Consider the following 23,907-nt stretch of genomic DNA (forward strand, 5'->3'; position numbering starts at 1 on the left):
TATATATATATATATATATACGCTTTTTTAGATTATTATATTATTAAAGAATATATTACATAAAAAATCTTAGCTGAATCTACCCGGAACCAACCCCGATTTTTTATTAACGAGGTCTCGTTTTTCTGGTTTTATACATTTATGCTTACCTATGATGATATGGATTAATCCATATTTTATAAATACTTACTTTATTCTATATATAATTAACCCATTTATAGTCCGTTTTTATTAAAAGTTTTATTGCAGAACTGTTTTATTAGTTAAATCTATGTTTAGCATTGTGTTATGTTCGTATTGTTTTATATTTAATTAGTTCAAATCTTAAGTTCAAACAGTCTATTTTTGTATCATAGTCTGCGTATCTTTTATATTAATTTACTGCCTAATATAACTTAGATTCAGAACAGGTAATGTGATGTTGTTTTCGTTATATGCATTTAATAAATATTTATGATTACATCACTGTCCACTGTGAATGGTTATTTCGCTTGGAAGGTAACGATTATAAGTATTAAAAAGAAAAAGATGCTTAATCAAAAAAGATGGAGACAGGTGTCTTAAGAACTACTATTAATAAGTGAAGATATCAAAATACTTAATGTATTGTGTATATAATTTATACAATCTTGGACTATTCCTTACAAATTTACCAAATTTGTATCTTCGTAATCATCATCTGAGATTAAATTTAGACACTTACATTCACAAAAGAAAATTTTTGGAGACGATCTAAAATAACCGTACTGAATACTGAAAAAATGTCTAAATATACGAAACAAAAAAATATTGTGCAAGGACTTTAGTAAGGACGCAGTTTGAGCACAACCTGTTGAATCGTTTGATGATTTTTCGGAAATTCAAATTAATAATTAATCAGTTAATTTTTCCTATTTTGGCAGTTGTCTCAATGTAGATTATTTGTTCAGAAAAGATTTAGGAAAACATTTATTTTCTGATTTTAAATTTTGGTCGAATGTTCTAATTCAGGATAAATCTACTTCGATAATTTATCAACAATATAAAACTGCATACAGTGAAAATCTTAGCATGGCACACCGCCACATTTCTTTATGAATAGAAATGCGATCTACAGAAAAGTATTGCATACGAAGACAAGATGTAATATATGAGAGATACTATCAATACGTGTTCTGCATAACTGTTAAGATTGAGAAAATAAGCATGAGTCAATCTTAATTTTTCTATCATAGAATTCTCGACTGGATTGAATATATTATATTGGTCTAATCAACTTGTCAATTTTACTTAGGATTTGTTGTTTCTAGGTTGTTTCGGAGCAAGATTTTTGCTTAGTATCAAATATTTATGATTGTCTGAATTAGATAGCTACAAAACGAGGTTATATATTCTCCGTGATTAACTCGTAGAGATGAAGCAAATGAAAAAACCTTTGAACCCATTAAAGGATAAATGACATCTTTTGATTAATGCGATAAAGACTTCTTTTCACTCGATAAATTCGACTGCCCGTTTTTTTGTAATTTATTTATTTTGACTCGAAATAATTTCAATGGTTTCTATTGTGTCCTTCCGTTCAAAAACCATTACAGGAAATTTGAGGCACGACGTTCTCGCGTCAGTCACGTGAGAAATGTGAAAGTATGACGTCACTGGAAATTTAAAATGAATCGCCTGCATAGTCACGTGAGATTTGATCCGACGTCACTGGAGAATTCAAAATCTATATTGCTCGCCAGTCTTGTAACTCCTGTCGGAGGATAAAGTCGGATAGTTACTACTTTGTGTTAGTTTCTAAAGTAGAAGTCGGGTTACGAATTTAGAAAGGAATTTCAGTTTATTTCAATTTGAATTCTTTTGTTACATAACCACCAAATAATAAAATTATTGTATTTAAGGATCGAACGTTTTATTATATAAAACCCAATAAAAGTAAAACGGGAAGATTTTAAAGTGTCGATCACTCGAGGACGAGATGGGCAACAAAGATGTTTCGATTATTTATTTATTTTTAATGAAATTCGATTAAATTTAATGTTATCGAGGAAAAAAATTATTGACGCTCGCTAATAAGAATACTTTTTATAAGAGAATGTTAATTGATTTAACGGTAGATATTTTTTCTGAACGTATTTGCATTAGCATTACGTCAGTGTCGCAATTTATAAATCTTTGAGATTGGTGATGACCACGTGTAATCAATTTTTAAAATACTCAGAAAACAAATTACAGTATAAGGATATTCGGATGGAAACGTGTATGATGCAACTGGAAACTTCAAACATCATTAGACATCATCCATTTTTGATATATTGAATTTTCTCATTTTGGATAAAATGTATAAATTTATTCTAATATTTATAATTTATAGAGCAGTTTCTAAAGGCTACATATTATTCAAAATTAAAATTATTTTTAATATAAAAGTTTACCCAAAGGATATTTTGAGTGTTACAATGAGAAGTGATTATATATTGATATTAGACTTGTGTCAGACAGGAAAAGGTGGGGAACAAAATTCTTTGAAATTGTATTTCATACAATGTTGAAAGTGAGAACTAAATAAGCAAAATCATTCATAGTTATGATAGAAAGTACTGTGATATGAAGATAATACACTGGTTATGCTGATTTATGATAGTTATATACAGTTTAATATAAATCATCATGCATTGTATATACTTGTAGCCATTTCAACAATAAGTAAAACATTTTGTTTTTCTAATAATGTATTGCTGAAGCTATTTTAAATTAGCATTTTAAAGCTAAATTGCAAAGGACTAACAGTCTAGTTGCATTGAACCAGACAGTTAAAATCCAAATATCTGAAGTGTATTGTTGTCGTCTCAATTGGTCAGCATTTTGTTATAATGTTTATTTGAAAAAGTTTGTCAAAGATGTTAAGGCAGTGTGCTACAAATTTGGATCTTAATTCTGGCTATTTCATTTATCATATTATGTGGAATATTTAATGGCTTATGAAAAATATTCACTTATTCAAAACAAATGTCTGCATTTGATCATCTGCATGGGAAACAATTTTGAACATTTTTAAATTAAAAATATTTTGTAATAGGTTAACCCAGAATTTCTCAACCTATGGTCTGCAATGATGAGACAGGTGGTCTGTAGATGAACTTAAATTAATAAAGTTTAAAATTTTGTTCAGTGATAATTAAATTGGAAGTAACTTATTAAAAATGAATCATGTTTCCATATGTATTCAAAGTATGCTTTTAGATTTATTGTTATAAATAGCAATATATATTCCATACCTCATCAGTTTAAAAAAATTAGGCTTACGTAATTTAGTGGTCCATAACTTTTCCCAACATTTTACTGGTCCTTTGGTTAACTCAGCATTTCTCAACTTTTTCAATTAAGTGAAACAAAAATAAAATATAAATTTTCGTCTACAAGTACATATCTTCTAATATCAGGACTTATTATACTGGATTTACAGATAATGCTACAGAGTTTCACAGAAAACAATTTTTTATTTCATTTAATATACCTGGTAACTCTGTAGCATTATCTGTAAAGCCAGTATAATAAGTCCTGATATTAGAAGATACATACTTGAAGACGAAAATTTATATTTTAGTAAGTCAAGGACATTGAGGCATTTTAATTATTTAATGAAACAAAAATAGTTTGCTTATCTACTGATCAGGTTATATTGGATATTTTTTACAAAAATAATTAGAACGTGAAATAATTTTTATCTGAATTAAAATTGAGTGTAGTGTTTATAAAATGAAATAAACAGCTCTGCAAATTTAATTAAAAAATCTGAATATCTAAAATGTATTGGTGTCATTGTTACTAAAAATGTATAAAGGTAATGATTAAATCTGATGATAAATTTATCTTACACTGATTATGTCTAAAACAGTGGTTCTCAACCTTTTTTACTCATGGACCCCTTTTCCTCTTAATTTTTTTGTGGACTCCATAGACATTGCTCAGAAAAAAAAAACCTTATATTTTTCACTAATAAAAAAAAAGAAAGGAAATGTTCAGAAATGTCACTGTCAAGTGACATGATGTTGATGATTATCCTAACAAACTCCAGCTTTATAAGCTCTCTTTGATCTTTGACAAATTTGAGATATATATATATCTCAAAATATTGAATACATATATGACATTGTCAATGATATATATATATATATATCATTTAAATAATTTATATTTTAACCCTTATGCTTCTTGCATAAGAGTAAAAATGTGTTGTGTAATAAAGAAATTGACAATATATATACTGTAGAAATTTAATTCACAGTAAAACAATTGTTCTGAAGTAGAATTACCCTATAGATCAGTGTTTCTCAACGGGGGCTATATTGCCCCCATGTGGGTGTTTTTCCATGTTGAGGGGGCGATTAGGAACAATTTATATTTTGGGGGCGAAAAACAATTTTCTTGGCGATATAGTGAAACATTATATTATGAATAATTAGATATTTTATTCGTTATATCGTACAATAATTAAACAGATAACATTATACTAGTCACTAGTCTATTCAATGCAGTACGAATTTGGCATTAGCCTTGGCCCTTGGCATCGGAATTTTGTAGTGAAGGGGGCAATACTATGTAACAGTTTTACTGAAGGGGGTGACGATTCCGTAGAGGTTGAGAAACACTGCTATAGACCACTAAAATATCGCTGTGAACCCTAATTTGGGTTTTTTTTCTGTGGACCCCCAGTAATATTACATGGACCCTGGTTGAGAATCATTGGTCTAAAATGATATAAAAAAAATATCAAAAATATTAAATATAATACAAAGCAATAAAATTGTAACATTTTAAAATTATATCAATAATAAATTTTAAATGGTTGGTTAGCAAAATACTTTTGCTTACTAACTTCAGATTTGTTATAAACAATATATTTCAGAATATAGTTTTAAAAATACATATAGAAGTGAGTTAATAACTTTTCAAAGCAATAGTCATCTACTGAAGAAATGAACTATCATTCCTCATTTCCTGAATTAAGTTAATCTCTGAAAATATTGTTTATTTGTACAGTAATTCTAATGTAGCTCAGACTTATGAAAAATATGGTAGAATGAAAAATCAGATTTACAATACAGTATATAAAGATTTTTTTAAATACTGCATTTCTATTGCTCTTTCTATGCCAGTAACTTAATGGCCTTTTATTTTATAGTTAATATGGATGTCATTGATTTCCGGTGATTGATGTAGAGAATAAAACCTTCTGGTCTTATAAATAAAAAGGAAGTGTGGATAAATGTGATAAGAGCTTATCTAAAAATGTACAGAAAATAGCTGTTGTTACTTTAATATTAAAGTTTTAGCAACCCAATTCTAAAAAAATTACAACTAATTTGTTTTCCACTTAGTTACGTATCTAGATAGACAGAAGAACAATTTAACAAAATTTTAATCCAGTTATATTTTTTAAATTTCTGAATTTAATGTAAGCATAGTTGATTTCTTTTTCAAATTTATTTGAATTTTGAAAGCTCTAAATGTATTTGATCCAAAACAAATTATTCAATGATCTTGAATGGAATTAAGGATTGCATTGGGAAATTCTTTCTTGAATATCAAGATTTAATTTCTAGACAGACATTAAATATACCATCATTTCAAGTTTCAAAATAAAATATTATGTCTTAATTAGTTAAATGTTTAAAATTAATTTTTTTTGTATGAGAAATATAAGAGTATTTTATATCTTTTATAAAGCATAGAACTTTTAAACCATTTAGTAATCAGAAAATATATTAAGATATTCTGTCTTTAGAAAAGATTTCCCCTCTCTAACTTTTTAAATAATTCAAATTTAAATTGATTATTTAAAAATTAAATTATTCAATAAGATGAAAAACAAACTTTATAAAATGTTTTCTCCCCATGAAAATCAAGTCTTACTTAAACTGTTACAAAAGTAAATTGACTTACATCAATTATATGCATTGAAGATGGAGTGATGATAAAAGAATATTTTACAATTAAAATTGATTAAATTATACATGACTATTTTTTTTTAGTTAGGATACAATTTATCAAAAATCATAAAAATGCTTAATGCTTTTATTAGTATTGAATGTTTTTCAGAAAAATTATAGTAATTCTAAAATAATAATAATAATAATAAATTGATTTTAAATTATTCTTTAAAAGAATCAAATCCACAAACATGATGATCTTTTGAATGATGTAAAATTTCATCAAATTATAATACATTGTTTTTAATTACAATGAACTTAACATCAGATTTAAACTAATGGATGATTAAAAAAGTAAACTCACTCATTAATAATAGTAGTATTATTGTATTTAATACAACAATAATTGTATTAAATACAATAATCTCATTAATAATAGTAGTATTATTGTATTTAATACAACAATAATTGTAATAGTAAAAGAGAGAGAAAAAACCAATAGTAATTGGTCGATTTGTTTCAGAAAAAAAGAAATGACCGTCTTAAATTCTGTATAAATGTATTTGGAAAATGACTTATTTGTAACTATTAAATAGAGAACATGTTTTAGATTTAAAAGAACTGTTTTATAAGTTTTGTAATTGATAATTGTATAAATTATAGCATACTATAAAATTTGAATATTAAATATATTTATATTCAATATGAAATTTTTAATAATTTAGCAATATACTTGTTTCTCACTTAAAATGATAAATTTTCTTTGTAACAGTTGTTAATATCTTTGTCATCTCAACAATATACAGACTATTATGGAAATTGCTTACACAATTTCTGTCTAGATATATCTGCTAAATGAGAAGATCAAAGACATCTGATTATCAACCTTCTTGTCAAACCTGTAATCAATAGATTCCTGTAAAAAAGAGGTAGCAAATATAATATGTAACTGAGAACACTAGAAATCTAAACTATTCCATTGATTATATTTAAAATATTAGATGAGATTTTATAAGATCATTACAAGAGATTGATCATATTAGAACAAAAACATTTATCTTATACTATTTATCTAAATACATTTTAATATGATAGGATTAAACTATTTAATAAACTGATTTGCAATTTTTGAACTTAAATTTTGATCATTATACATAATGATCAAAATTTAAACTGAAAGCTTATAATTAATGATGTAAAAAAATGAAATCAGTTGCATAAATACCCATGAAAATGCATTGATTCATGTTTAATGATAAACTTATTTGTTTTTAAATATGAAACAATTAGAGATTTAATGGGTTAAATGACTAAATACTTANTGTGCTTATGAATGAAAAAGAAAAATATGCAGCTGTTTGTTTACTTAATATAACAGCACATTTTAAGATAATAAAATTAAATGCTTTAATATATTGAACAGACACTTGTTGAATATTTTTGACATTATCCTAAATTGTACTGATTTAATATTTATTGCTTTTCAAATGTAAACAGCAGTAATCTCATTCTATTAAACTCAGTAATTTGTTTTCTAAAAGTCATTCTTATGTTTCATCCAGATTAGGATAATATTATTATTATTTAATTACTAAAATATTTTTGAATTGATAATTTTAGAGAACACAAATGATTCCAAGCATCAATAAAATATAAATTTCGTTTATAAAAATTTATTTTTAAATATTAATTGAAAGCACATTCCAAATATATTAAAAGTTTTCTAATTATAGTTTTGAATTTATGCAGTAATACAAAAAAACTTTACTTATTTCATAGAAATTAAATTCTTTTAATAGACTTTGAAGAAGAGAATATGTAATTTTCTTGGATCTCTACTATAAATGCATGAAAATGTTTATTTTTAGTTAAATTTTTATCATCATGATTGTTATTATAAACCTTTGTTTGTTTTATCTATTTTTGACATGTTGAATAAAATAAGTTAATAAATTTAGGAAATTGAATAAAGTTGATTACTTATTCATTACTTTATTATCCATGATAATTTAAGGTTATTAAACAATACAATAATACTGTATAATTATTGCATTCTTAGCAATTTTTTAAAAAATTGCTGTTGTCAAATAACTTTAGTTTCATCTACAAAATAGTAACCAAATATGACTATAAAAGAAAATTTAGCACCAAACTAGTTTTAATGTGAGGAATAAGATTTAAATGGATTTAAATCCAGAAAGAACAGTTATTATTTTCTATAATGTGTATGCCTTTATTTTATGATAATGCATAGCTAAGAATTTGAAGCAAGACAAATAATTAAAAACCATATTTACAGTTTATATATACAGGTATACCTTGACTTATGTCGTTCCCGATTATACGTCATTTGTCAAAAAAGTACAGTAGAGCGTCGTTTATCCGAATCAATTTGGGACTGGAGTTGTTCGGAAAACTTGTTTTCCGGATAACCGATTATGTACGAAAAAATATATTAATTTTTTTCTTTATAATCGAAGGGAAAGCATAATTAAAGAATAGTTATACGATAAAGCGCGATAATTATATCATTCAAGGACGTCTCTATAACTTGTTTTATAACCCGGATCGGGTTCGAGTTTCGGGAATTTTCCCCTCGATTTTTTTTCCATCGTCTTACGCTCGATTCTTAGGGTTTTTACCCTCTCGTCAAAGTCAAGTTTTTGATGTCGCGCCATTTTTTATCAACAACTTCCGTCCTCTTTTTGATTTCCTATGGTATTTTTTCGTATTATAATAAGTTGGCTGTATATCAAGGTTATGTTGGGAAATTTTTATTTATTTGTTATTTTATAAATGGATGATTTTTCCCTACATCGGAGTTAATCGCGCATGGAGTTAGCTCTATTCTCTCCCTGCACGTGTAAAATTGGAAATTTTTTTTTCACGCGTTGAGACACTTGAAAGATTTAAATCGTTAGCACTTTTTTAATAAGGTGAGAGGTTAACGACCTCGATTATAGAAGTTAATTAGGTCTGGAGAAAGACGACAAACTATCCGTGACCGAAAAGAATTTTTTATGTAATAGATACGTACACACATTTTATATATAAAAAGACATAAACACGATCTCTTCCTATTATTTAAATAGAAAAATTTATGTTGTTTCTAAGTGGCCCGCGTCTGTCCAATATCATTCATTGACCCAGAATAGTACGAATCGTGTTCCTGTTTTTCCCTCCCTTTCTGACCGTTTCCCATTGTTATCCCCGTTTTTGGGTGGCCGTTTGATCCCCTCTTCCATCACTCCTTTTTTCCCCATCCGGCTCCTCCCTCCCATCCCTACTTTCCACTATTGGAGGGAATAGAAATGATGATGTATTCTCTTTTCTTGTCTTCAGAAAATTTAATCCCGCGAAGAGCGTGTTTTTTCCGTTTTGTTTATTCGTAAATATCTGAGTGGAGAGTAATAAATCGGGAAATGCTTTTATGTTCAAAAATCGATGTAGAGGGACGTTCTGAACTCACCTAGTTTTTTCTTTACTTTTTTTACTTCAAATTAAGCAATTTTATTACTTACATAATCAAAACGTTCGGTATTTGAATTAATTTTAATCATGGAATTTAACTATTTTTATTGCAGTTGAACCTCCATTGACCACGCTTGTTGTTTTACGGGCGATGTCTTTGAACTCCCCTCACTACCAGCTCTTTGTGTGAGCAAGATTTATCAGTACGACTTTTTATACGAACCCCTATCTGAAGGGATAGTCTGGACTTTTTTCAATTGCATTTATTTTTCTCCCTTTGAACATAATTCTATATTCCTCTTCCATAGAAGTAAAAATCCAGAGTACTTAAGAGGGGATAGAAAACCTCTCAAATAGTTTACAATTTGAACCCACGCTGTTTATTTTTTAAGTTTTTCTTCGAACATGTTCTCCTATTACTTTTACTTTGCGGGGGTCTGTCGTTGTTCGAATCAACAGTTGAGTGTTTCCTTCACCAGATTAAAATTCGAAAGGGAAGGAAGTAGATGACACTACTCCACCTTAACACGATAAAAAAAAAGATCGTTTTTATCCGATAATACGAGACGTGCCGCCAGTTCCCCATCTCCAATATAATGTTTTATGATGATAAAAGAAGGGAGGTCAGCAATCCGGGACGGAGATTCGGGGAGGGATAGACTCTCAACAGAAGCGCGTAGTGGATTGACCGACCCTTATAAATCGATTTTTACTCCCTCTCCTCCCTAGTCTAGACGATCATCCAATTGCGCGCGCTGTGTCAATGCCGAGACGTATTTAATTTTCAAAATAGTGAAAAGTTCGAACTTTTATGTAAGTAGCGTCGTCTCTTAAGGGTGTCGGAGATCGCACAAATGTGACCTTCGCAGTCACCTTGTACAACATCTACGGAAAAGGAAGGAAGCCGATTGGTAGAGCGGGCGGTAGAGAGAGAGTAGATTCGTCTGACGATTGTATCAGCTTCTACTATTGGTCCATTGCAGACTACCCGAAGTGACCCGCGAAGAGGGTCGGTGTACGTGTATATAGCTCGAGCGTCGCGCACCCTGTCGCCCTCCCATCTTTCCCCTTCTCGCGTTGCCATGGTAACAGCGCGTTATATCTAGGTAGGTTTTTCGGGTAGACGTAGGTAATGCCACTGTGCAGACGTTTGTTTACTAAATATGTGCCGTCGATTCTTCCTGCACGTCTGTTCTTTGTCTGCTCGTCGAGTCTTGTTGAAGAGAGGCCGCGCGCTCGCCACGCTCCCACTCCTNCGCGGTTACATAAATGTACATTAACATTTACCAAGTTTAAATAATTGCAAAAATTATACAAGTTAATTAAATCGAAACAAAGAAATAAAATAAAATATATACATTCAGTAAAAATTATCTTAATTATTCTTCCCGCTTACATAAACTACGTCAACTCATCGTAGAAGGATGAGTTGACATAGTTTATCATAGGCATGATATTAATTGTCTTAATATCATGCCGATGACAGATATTAAGACAAATCATTTTTTAAGATATTAAAAAACGATTTGCTGGATTATTTAAAGGTTTTGATTTTATTTATATTAAAAACTAAAATTTATTTGTTTGTAAGCTTAAAATAGATCCTTATTAATTATATATTATTAAAAATGCATTAATAAATAAAATACAGAACCAGAAATGGTAATTTATGATTTAGCCTAGTGACGAGTAGATTCGGAGACAAGTAAATTTAACTTATGTCGCTTTCCTGGAACCAATTACCGACGTAAGGTGAAGTATACCTGTAGTTATTTGTCAAGTCATAGAATTACACTTAATTTGTTATTGAATAAATAATTTGCAACATAAGCTAATAAAAACTTAAAAAATTTATCTAAAACTATAAGCTAATTGTTATTAAAACATATTTCACATTTTTGGGAAATAAGGCAAAGAGTTTTATGTCTTTTTTTTCTGCATGCTATTTTGGGTGTGCTTATGAATGAAAAAGAAAAATATGCAGCTGTTTGTTTACTTAATATAACAGCACATTTTAAGATAATAAAATTAAATGCTTTAATATATTGAACAGACACTTGTTGAATATTTTTGACATTATCCTAAATTGTACTGATTTAATATTTATTGCTTTTCAAATGTAAACAGCAGTAATCTCATTCTATTAAACTCAGTAATTTGTTTTCTAAAAGTCATTCTTATGTTTCATCCAGATTAGGATAATATTATTATTATTTAATTACTAAAATATTTTTGAATTGATAATTTTAGAGAACACAAATGATTCCAAGCATCTATAGTAAAATAAAGTATGCTAAATTGTTATATCATTACTATTTATCGTACTTTCCGGCATATAAGACGACCCGCCTTTACAGTTAAAATATAGAGTTTGGGATATACTCACCATATATGACGACACCTGGCATATAAGATGGCCCCCGACTTTTGAGAAGATTTTCCTGGGTTAAAAAGTTGTCTTATATGCCAGAAAATACAGTAATATATATTATTATTAAACCAAATCCAAATTGACATGTAACTAATAATTGTATTACTATTATTATTATTATTATTCAATGTTTCACTATCTTATTACTATTTCATGTTTTACAATGTTTTAAGAAACATTAAATGAATGTTATAATAAAACTTTAAAGATGATTTAAAACATAATTACTATATTACATTATTACATATATTATTATATATAGTTACATGTTGATTTGGATTTGCAGTAGTAAAGATATCCTACTATAATTCTGCACCACTGTATATAAAGATTATTGCTTTGCTATTCCCTTTCTTAAATTTCCTCTCAATAAATGAATTTCCTCGATATTTAATTAATTAGAAAATGCTGATTAATAATAATCATTTAATCTGGAGGAAATAATTATATTCAGTGTAGAAAAATGATAATAGATTTTAAAAACATTTATAAATTGTGCTTGCGATACCAGCATGTTTTTTGTTAATTATATTATAATTCAAAAATTTTTGGAATATGACTTTTAAACTGAATAATTAATAATAAAATATCATACTAAGTATAAAACCAAATATAAAAGTTAATTAAAATTATGTCCAAAGGCAATAAATTTATCAAAAATTAATAAAAACAAAATAGTAATCAATTTGTAATTAAGGAATTTTAAGAATGTTAAGTTATTTACTTTCATAATTTTTTAGTAATTTATATACATTATTATATCAAGTGTAGACAAATGTCTTTTCTCTTGATAGTTTGATATCTATCCAATTAGCTATTATTAATTATGTGCTATTTTTCAACTCATTATCATTTATCATGTTCTAAAGTCTGCTTTATCAGATTTCTTAGATTTGCATTGATTTTACCATTTCATTAATTTTTAGATTCTTCTAAATTAAAAATACATCTTTTTCACTTCTAATCATTTAAAAAGAATAATTAAAACTGAAATTCCTAAAAAATTCTTGTAAAAGTTAAGAAAAAATTTATTCCAAATTAAAAAATAAGAAAAATATTTAAATGTCAAACCTCTTTAAATAGATGTTTCATTCTAATAAGTACTCATGCAAGAAAGTAAATAGAAGCTATCTTCATATGTATATGTTGCCTAGCAAACAATTCTAAAGATAAAATCTCTTGATAAATGATCAGTTGAATGGAGATCTGCAAAATTTTTACTAACCAGTTGCTTTCATTCTGCAAAAAAAACAATCCTATTTAAATGTGATCTTACATACATTTTTTAATATCATTAATATAGTTACTTCCATTATTATATATTTGCTTACAATTCTCTATATAGAAAAACTAGCAGTCATGGAATTTTACCAAATTATAAAAATAATTTTCAAAATTCAATTAATAATAATAATTAAAAGATTTTAAATAAATAATCAAAATTTTAAGCTGAGAATAAAATTATGGTATTGTACTAATGAAGCTAGATAGAAAAATTTGTTATTAATTTGATTTAAGGATACTAGTTTTTGTTATGATTTTAATCAAATTATTGTTCTAATTCCTTGTATTTTAAGTTTTTTACTATTATAATGCTTAAGATTAAATGACTTATAATTAATTATAAAATTTAAATTTATTTAACAACAAAATCAAAAATTTGTTAGGTTTACACTTGACATTTTCATTTTATAACTGTTTGTTACAGATTGTTTCAATTTGAATGCTTTCTAATTCTTCCCAGTTTGTCAAATGAGTTTTTATTTTTTAAGATTTAACGTTATCAAATTGTCAAAACTATCCAATTTTATGGTTTTTTAAAAGAATTGTCACTTTAATTTTTAAGAAAAACAATGGAATTTATATTTTTTGTATTTAAAATTTGAAGCTTCGATTTCACAAGTGTCTTAAATTTTGATGGATCTTAGTTTTTAATTTTTTATTCTCATTATTATTGTTGTATTAGAGAAGAATATGCTTCTTATCAAAAATTGAAGATATAAATTGATACTTTCCCATCACAATTGTAGTAAAATTTATTAATATAATATACTGTATTAAATTTAAAATGTATGATATTCTGTAGATGTAAATACTTTGTATCAGTATTACAGCAGGCTTAAATTAGACATATACAGTAATTTCTTTTTTTTCTATTTAGTATGTTTTGAAAGAGAATAAATAAATATAGTCTTAGTATTCATGCCAAGTAAAACTTTGTTGGCAGCAACAATTTTACTGTTTTTATTGTAGCATATGCATATGATAATTTATTTATAAATACAATTTATTTCTCCATGATGATATTTTACATTTTGTTTTGTAGGTAAACAGCACAGACGACGAAGTCAAGCAGAAGATTCAAAAGGTAGAAAATTTAAATTCTCAGAATCTCTTTTCTGAGTATTCATTCCTTAGACATAATATTTAGTATAAATAATTTACATAGAAACAATAATTCAAACTGTAAGTCAAAAAGTTTGAGAACTTTTGTTTTTGAAAACAATTTTGTTACATACCATTTATGGAAGTATTATGCATGCTGTTCACATTTATTGTTATGGTTGATGTAGCATGATGAGCCTGAGGTCATTGTACATAACTTGCATTCAGCAATAATATAACTTTCATTCAACCACATTGGCAATTTTATTCTTTATTTTTTATTTTTGGGAGAAAAATGAATTATCTTTGTAAAATGATTTTTTATTATTATTAAATCACTTTTAATTGATAATTCAAAATTTTGAGGAGGATTTGAGCAAATTCTAAAATCTTTTTTTTATAAAATAAGAGAGAACAGAAATTACAAAAATAAATATTTTAAGAAAAGAAGATTACTTCTTTTAAATTGTTGTAACAAAAAGTAAATCACTGTATTAATCTGACAATCTCCTGAATATTTTAGCAAAGACTGAGAACTTCCTTTCTGTCGTTTAATTTGTTTTGTGGCCATTTTCATCTATTAGAAGACAGAAAATTTGTTTCATTTCAAACTGCCTATCAGAAATTTAAAAATTAATAGAATTGAACCTGACCAAAAAATAATTTTAAACTAATAGTAATATAAAAAAAAATTGAAAATAACCAGAATAGGCATAAAGTTCATTAACAATTTGCTAATGGAATGATGTCCATTAGTAAATTGTTTATGTTGGCTTACAGATTTTATTTCTTAACCAGAGTATTTGTTTGTTTGGAGAAATCAACAGCTCTGACCTAAATTTAAGGCAGTTTATTTTATTTATTTATTTTTGAATGTTTAATATTTACATTATTATCTACAAATCTTATTTTTTATTATCCTAATTTAATTTAAAACTGTAATATAAAAATATTTTATCTAATTTAGTAATATAAATTTAAAATTAAAGTAGAATTAAATATTAAAATGGTAAATATCTGATATTTATTTTTTTTTCCTTTTCAGACTGATCAGAAAGGTAAGCATTTACCTTTTGAAAATTTCTTAATTTCTAGTTTTTGTGTATATTTTTTTATTTATTGAAAAATTTTGTTAAAACAGTACTATTCATGTTGAAATTATAATTAAATAATTTGGAGAAACTTACTCATCAGTATCAAAAGTAGACAAAAGTAGAAAAGTAGTAGTTAAGTGTAAAATTAAAATTGTTATTGTTGATTTACTGATATTTGCTAATATTTTGGTAATCTTATCTACTAAGTTTTACTTAAATTCCTAATTGAAATTAATAGATACTTTAGTGATCTGCATATTTATTTCAAGATCTGGTCTGACTTTATTACATAGTAATTCTTTTGTATTCTGTCATTTCCATGAACACTGCTTTTATTGTAGATGTACTTCAAGCAATATTTCTAAAAATCAGAATTAATAGATTGTTGTGATTTGTTTCAAGTTTTACATCACAGTTCTTAAGTTTACATTTGAACTTCATTCAAATTACTAATTTAGTGTGCTTAACCAGATTTGAAACAGTGTTTCAGATATAATATTTAGGCACGTAAATAAAAATGTAGATGCCATTTACCTAATCGTAATATATAATAATATCCTATATTGATAAAATTAAATTTAAAAAGTGCATTAACTGACAATAATTTTAAAAACAATAGAATTCTCTATGTTCCTATATCCTATATAATCATTTATTGTAGTACATATTGCAAATATTAAAATTACTAATAATGCACTTTGTAAATTTTTCATAAAAATTGTTCCAAAAATCTCAAATGAAATGTATTCATTTGAGATCCTTGGATCTTTATGTAATCATTTTGATAAGTATCATTGCTATATGATATGGATAGTATACAAAAGAATTACTCAAATTCATAAAATGAATTTTATAAAAATACTAGTTTTGTACAAAATAGAAAATGAAACAGAAAAGGAGAATGGAGAATCAGAAGAAAAATATGAAGAAGAAGGTGACGAAGGAGAAGGTGATGATGATGATGAAGTAGTTCCAGAAGGGGAAGATTATGAAGAAGAAGGAGAAGGGGAAGAGGATGGCGCGGAAGACGAAGAGGACGAAGGTGACGAAGAAGAGGCATAAGTAAGGTTGTGATCTGCACTGTAAAGGGGGTGGGGGGAGTTGTAAGCAATCCATGTAAGAATGAATATAATAAAAAGAGTGAAGGAGACTTTAAAAAAAAAAAACAGTTTTAATTCAAGTACACATCATTTGTTATTATTGGGCAAATTTTAAAAAGAGGCAAAACAAAAAAAAATTTAAAAAGATTTTTAAAAAATACAAAAAAAATAAAGTGGATAATAATAGTAAATTATTCACTAGCTCTGTTCACGTGTTCATCTTGTCAAATCAAATTACTCATGAAGAGGGTGTCAAAGGATCTTACACCTCCCACCGTTATTTTTTGGCTGCATATCTCCTGCATTTTGTGTGTATGGAAGGAAGGAGTCCCTTCATCGTGAAACCAGCAGGATTATCCAAACTTTCACACAATAATTACAAAAATAAAAATAATAAATAGGTAAATAAAAATGAAAAACAAAAACTAGGCGAGGTTACCCATCAGTGTAAGACATCTCATGAGCATTTACTTTATGTTCATCGTCAGGTTTAATATTCTTGCTGCAATCTTGTCCAAGCCACCTCCTACAAGTGTCAGTCCTCTTCTGTGTAATTGACAACTAATTTCCAGTTACACCTGCACTCTTTTCATGTGCACACCTAAAAAAACATAATAAATAAATACCGAGTAAGAATTTTTGCATGGTTGTCCGTGATCACGTGTAGCTCTTTCTATAGGAGAAGTGGAAAATTATCCTCTCCCATCAGCGACCTAGTGTTTAGTGATACATGGTACTAGGAAAAAGGAAATTTTACTCATGTAGTATAAAACACTTCAATTCTGTTTATCAAGGTTTGGTTGTGGAATGTGTGATGTATGTCATAAATGTGCAGACATTTAATACAAGTGATTTTATGTATTATCATGTTAATGTGTTCCTAGACACAGTTGTCAATATGTATCCGATAGATAGTTTTCACAGGGAGAGGAAGAAAAAAATTTAAAAATTTCATTGCTTGCAGGCTGGTGGTGGTTTGCCATTTCTATACTATATATTTACAGTATATATGGTATAGCCTCTTCATTAGCATTTATCGGTGGGGATTCTCTATTCCGATCTCTCAAATCCGGCGGAAAAAAAAAGAAAAATACTTTATATCTTTTAACTGTTATTGTTATCGGCATTGTCGGACACGTTCCTACTATTATCCTGTAAGTGGGAAATCATCTCCTCGTACTCTTCATCCATATATGGATGGAGGATCCCCATCGAATTCGTCTAGTATGTCAAAAGTTCTGTCTCCTGCTTGGCTTTTTTTGTTTTAGACTTGATCGTGTATTTCAGTTTCACAAACAAGCAGATGGTTAAAATAAAAGTGATATTCAACAGATGATGATTGTTGTGTGTGTTAATTTTATACGGATTCTTCCAAGAAATTCTGTTTGCAAGATTTGCACTCACTGTATTGTTTTTACTCTAACTTGCTTAAAAATAAAATTTTTAACTAAAAATATTTTGCTCCCCTCTTTAAAAATTCTGGAACATAAATTGCTTTAGCCTATAAAAAACAAATTATATAAATATTTTAAATCTAAACAAATACATTTAAGTTAAAAAAACTATTAAGCATAATCTAAATCATAATTTTTAATTAAAAAAACTGGTACATACACACCAACTTTATATTCATACTTGGTTATTTTTAACCTAGCTTAGTGAGATCCATATACTGTATTACAATTGATTTCTGTTTATAAAATTTAAGATGTTAATAATCATTCTTGAAGTATCTTAATCTTGCAGATAATGAATGCCTTAAAAGAGAGGGGTTTAATTATGTTCGTGACGATTCTTTTTAGCAGAGATTAGACTGCACTTAAAAACGGTTACGACACCTTTACGGGTCGGAAATCGAACAATTTCTTTAATTTGCAAATTCCGGGATTATATCTTTCCCATTAAGAGACTTTTTCCGTCCTTGAACAAGTTTATAAAAATATTATGTAACTTATCATGTAGGAGTATTGAAGGACAAGGTACCTTTCACGTAAGAGATCCGAATCAGACGGATTATAGTCGAAAGTTAAAGTATGGTCCGTTTCTCGTGCATTAACTGTTAAGGCAAGCTTGGCATGTCTTCTTTCAACCACGTATGTCGTTTAATTAACTTTTATTCTTTTAAAGGGCTCGATTGTCCGAATTCGGATCATCGATTTTTACCGGCCCGTAAAGTAACTAATTCTGCCAACGAAATTGTTCTTATGAGAGTAACGTGCACGAAACGAAAAACTCTTTTAGTATCAAACATGAGTCTAGCATGCTAAATTAACTCGGTAAAGTTGAAATCGATCCGTTTCGCGGGATGGCGGCTGCCGCGAACGTACAGTACAGTACATTCGATCAAATGACGTCACCGTAACAAAATCGATAAGGCGCAGGCACACTGAAACAAAAGATTTTTTTTTTATTTTTCTCGTGTAACATAAACTGCGTTTTCGTAATATTCTGTTGCTTTGTGTTTTGATTTAGAACGCGCAATATCCTCCTAGACTGTTTTATATTTAGCAGTTCGTTAATTTAAAAAAATATTTTAAAAAAGAAATTATTTTTATCAGAACGTGTAAGAGATGGCGCCATACGTCTTACTTCACGAGGGGGGAAAATTTTCAGTCGACGAAGCGATTTTCTAAAATTAGAATAATAACGTGTTTCCTGTAAATAATTTTCTACTCTTCTAGAAATAAACTATCTTAACGAAAACTTTCACTATTGTGTTTAGTATTAATTACGCGACGATTTCGCGATACCCATGCTAATTCAATTAACGATTAGGTAATAATTAAGTTTTGGTAATTCATTAAATTGCATTTTAATTACGGAAAGCAAATAAATGAGAAGTTAAGAAATAAAAGGGGACTCATTTTCCTACGTCGAAGTTTTATTCTCGTGAAGTACACGAGAATTAATACAAAAGTAAACGCTTTTTTTGCGTTCCTGCATATTCTCAGTGGGACATAAAAGAATTTCCACGCTACGATTGGTGGCGCCATCTATTGTTAAAATTCTGCGATAAAATTAATCGAACACGGATCGTTTCTTTTCTTTTCAATTTTAGAAATCAAAAAAATGTACGAAATAATAATAATAAAAAGAAAAATGATAAGCCACATTTTTCATATTTCTAAAATATTATATTTCTTATTATAAAATGTCGATAAAGGGGCAGAAATGGTTTTTATCAAATGTATAAAAATGTGGATCAATATTACGAGATCAAAATGGAAATTTTGATATCTCGAATATTATCTGAATTCATTTTTATCTTTGTTCGATATTCGAAAAAGAGAATATGTTATTATAAATATATATACACGTTACTTCAATAAAATCGAACATTTCTTATTTTCTAGGATTTATAGCGGTATAAATTGATAAAAGTAAATCGATTTTATTGCAAAGCTTAATGGTTAATTCTGTTACATGATTGCTTTATTACTTGTTTCGACAAATAAGGCAGATGTGGACAGGAGGAAGAAATAATTGTTTGATGTGTGACGTATGAAAACGTCTATTGTTACATCATTAATTACTTTTCTTTGTGAAGCGAAAATAAATCGTCGTAATGTATATATATTATATTTCGAGGGCGTCACTTAAGAATGTTGTTTATTTCATTATGGAATCTCTTAAGGAAATCGGGAAAGGGAATTGTTTCTTCGCGACATCGTTTAAGAGGCCATATTTAATTATTGCGTCACAATTAAAATGTAGTGTGTTTTAATTACGACGTCGTTTGATAATGCTTTCGCTAAACTCGTTTAAAATGTTTGCATTTATATTGTTTTTGGTTGTAAATGAAGAGGAGCGGATATAATCGCGACGTTCCTTTATTTTTATTTATCTTTTTGATTCGATTCAGTAATTTTCGTGCTTCGATTATTCTTAAGAACCGACTTCCTGTTGCATGATTGAAGTTTCGAATTTATCGTTATAAGTTAATCTATACATTAATATATTTATGATAAGTAGATTTTTACATCAATTCGCGATCAATTTGTTGATCAATTGATGTCTGTATGTGTATGTGTATAGACATAATATTAGGATATTCCAGTCGCTTAAAATAGAAGAAAGTTAACTATAAATTGTCGAAAATTGATCGATATCGATGTTTCAAAAATCGATTATCGATCTATTCGGTTCATCAATCTACTTAAACTCATTTTTTATTTGATAAATTCTAAACTCAAAGAGTATTCTCCCAATCGTTTATAAATGCACTTTTCTCCTTTTTTGTTTTTTTTTCTTTTATCAAATGGCATTTTTATTGGCTCTTTTTATACTGTTAAAGGAAATTCTATTGGGAAAAGGGAAAATAGATTAATGAAGAATACTTTAAACAAATTTTTGAGATTCTTTCGATTTAATATGAATAAAAATTTGAATAAAATTAATTTAAAGTTTTACATAATTCCTCCTATTTTGAGTATTACGCGCAATTTATTTTACTGAGACATTAATCTAATGAAAATTTTAATATGTAGTTTTATTTAACATCATGATGTTATCCAATCAAACGAACACAATTTTAAACAAACAGACGTGTAATAACGGATGAGGTCGATAGAAAGAAAACTCAGAGTCCCTTGTAACACACAAAGGGCTATTAACCACTAGTGAACCGTTGCAACAACGACCCCCGTGAAGCAAGGAGTTCGTAGGGATTAAAATTCTGTTTCTAGCCCTGATAATGGATAACTTACGAAAAATGTTAATCGTATATTTTGTTTATTATTAAACAAAATGGCATTATAAATATGTGCATATATTAATTCATTATATTTCCTAAGCAGTATCGCGTCTATGACGTCATATAAGGCTTAATTTGTATTTAAATTTTTATTATGACGACATACGACATTCTCGAGTGATGTCAAGCGTTAACACAATTCACGCAATTTGAAACACACATCAACCAATTGTTTATTTCAACAGTGACATCATAGGATCGATGTGTGACGTCACAATACAGCGGAAACATCAAAAGGAGATCAATGCCTTGTTTAAAAAAGGCTTTGTTTATTATAAAGCTAAAGAAATTGCATGCTGATTTTTTTCTCCTTGCTTGTAAATAAAACTTTTTAACAATAACGAGCAGAGAATTTTAAATTTGAAAAAAATAAAAATAAATTTATTTTATTTTATTTTATTTTTTGTTTTAAACGTTTTGAATTCCAGATAAAAGAAGCGATTTTATTGTATTTCTTCGGAGTGTGTTGCAATCGCTGTTTCGCTCGACTGCTCTGACCATACGAATGGCGACATTGTCTATATAAAGGAGTCACTTTAAATTCAAATATTCCTTCCACTTGGATCATCTCTTATTCAAACTGAAACTTCGGATAACGTGGAAAGAATAACATTCGACATCCTACTGTTTTTTTCTAGGATAAATACAACCTCAACTATACAATTTTCAATAATTAATTTTAAACACTATTAAAAGAAAACAAACAAAAAAATTGATCAATTTTAATCCTACACAAGGTGAATCATCAACGTATTTCTCATTCGGGATAGAAATTTATTTTAAAAAATTGTCTTTATAATTATAAAATAATAATATTAGTGCTTACGGCATCAATATTTTGCACGTATGGTGTATAATTTGAACAAACTACTTATTTTTGCATTTATTATAATGAATCTATTTGAAATTGTATACAATAGATGGAGCTAATAGTTCGGAAACGGTTTTATGGTTAAAAATGATAAATATATTGATTACTGATTGAGCAATAATTCATAATTGGATCATTTTAATTATATGTATGCTTAAGTAATTAAACTACCAATTATTAAACTCTTTGTGAATATCGAATGATGTAAATCATACGTAAATTGCACTTGTAGTAAATGTATATTAAGGCTGTCAACTGTCCTTGTATTACTCTTAACATTATATGAATCGGGCATAATATATGACACAGATTAATATTTGATATTGCATTTACATGAATTATAATTTTCTATTAGTAACAGCTTAAGTGCAATGTACAAGTCGCTACTGTGTTATAATAAAAATTCATTCATTTATCTGAATAAAATCCAAAGTTATAACAGGTCTATATAAAAGTATTTATGCTTGTATATATTTGAAGAATATATCCGAATACGCATATATTAATAGTTGTTATCACACATCTGTGTACCAATCAATATTTAGTAAATGTAGATCAATACATAAATATATAAGTGCTGTCTTTGCTTGCCGTCTAGTAAAACACTTCCATATCAATTGATATTTTAGAATGTTTATTTCAAGATTCTTAATCTTATCAGTCCAAAATTTCAATTCACTTTGATCATTTCTATATTTAATATAATCTAAGTTAAATAAGTTATGCATTTATACATGTACTGTACATTATATATTATACCAGTCTTTTATATTTAAGCTGTAGAGCCTATGTAAAGCATATTTTGGTGAATTGTGTATATTGTACTTACATTGAATGCATTTATGAGATTATAGAATAAAATAACAAATCATCTGCCTATATAAAACATTACGTTTATAAAAATTCAGGAATGAGATATTACCTGCTTTTATTTATATTATCTTACTTGTTTTTGTTTTATAATTATCTATACAATGATTGAATATCAACAGTAATATATACCTGATATACAAGACGGGTTAAGGATACATCATATATAAATTAATAATAATGATTGATAATCTTTAGAAAACGTCCTTAATGAGAAACTTGCATGTAGATCGCCATTTTTGATCATCTGACGAGTATCCCATTTCATTACAACAATCAATCATTGATAAGAGATTAAAATGAAACGAAAATATGAAATTCTATCGTTAAATATTTATAAAAGGTTTACCTTCAAAATAAATTAGATCATTTTATAAGCATACATCTATTTATAATCAGTCGTTTATTAATTTTATAATTAATTAAGTTTTAAAAAATTTAGAACTAAAACTGTATAAATATTCAAATTTATTCAAATTTCATGGAGATAAACAGTATATTTTCGATATTTTTATTATGAATTTTTAACATTTTGTCTTTATATATGTTTATTTACTTATACATGCATTGAATTCAAAGCTTAATCTTATAAAATGTCAAAGGAGAGAGAATTTTTAAAACTTTTATTAATTGATTAAATATTTTAATTACTTTTGCAAAGAGTAACAACAATTAGGCCTGTACAAATTGAAAATTAATTATTTATGTGTTTACAAATTCAAAAAAATTTTAAATCCAATTTCAATCATTTAACAGTTTAAAAACATATTTATATATTTAGTCTGCAGTGTAGTTATTGTTTGAAATTCTGTTAATTTATTAGTAAAATTATCTTTAAAATGATTTAATAACATCAAATTTTATACATTGTTTAATATTATAAATATGTAAAGCTCTGCTTATTTTTTCGATTTGAAAATCTATATACTGTACACTTTATAATTACAATTTATGTAACCTTTAATTAGAGTAGCTAAAAATCAATTTCATGACGATTTCTGTAGAATTTCTGGTTACACC

At 27.4% G+C, this 23,907-nt stretch overlaps 1 protein-coding gene across 1 annotated transcript in view; it reads left to right on the forward strand.

Annotated features, from left to right (window-relative positions):
• LOC111634611 (acidic leucine-rich nuclear phosphoprotein 32-related protein 2-like) overlaps positions 1-17,849 on the forward strand; it is a 30,172-nt gene extending 12,323 nt beyond the window's left edge. The window contains exons 2-4 of the mRNA XM_023379433.1: positions 14,141-14,182; positions 15,245-15,257; positions 16,174-17,849. Coding sequence (XP_023235201.1) covers positions 14,141-14,182; positions 15,245-15,257; positions 16,174-16,355 — 237 coding nt within the window. The 3' untranslated portion in view covers positions 16,356-17,849. The remainder of the gene's footprint in view (positions 1-14,140; positions 14,183-15,244; positions 15,258-16,173) is intronic.
• The last annotated feature ends 6,058 nt before the right edge of the window (positions 17,850-23,907 follow it).

The sequence above is a fragment of the Centruroides sculpturatus genome, unplaced genomic scaffold, assembly GCF_000671375.1.
Source record: "Centruroides sculpturatus isolate CEXI.00-Female unplaced genomic scaffold, Cexi_2.0 scaffold884, whole genome shotgun sequence".
NCBI lineage: Eukaryota > Metazoa > Arthropoda > Arachnida > Scorpiones > Buthidae > Centruroides > Centruroides sculpturatus.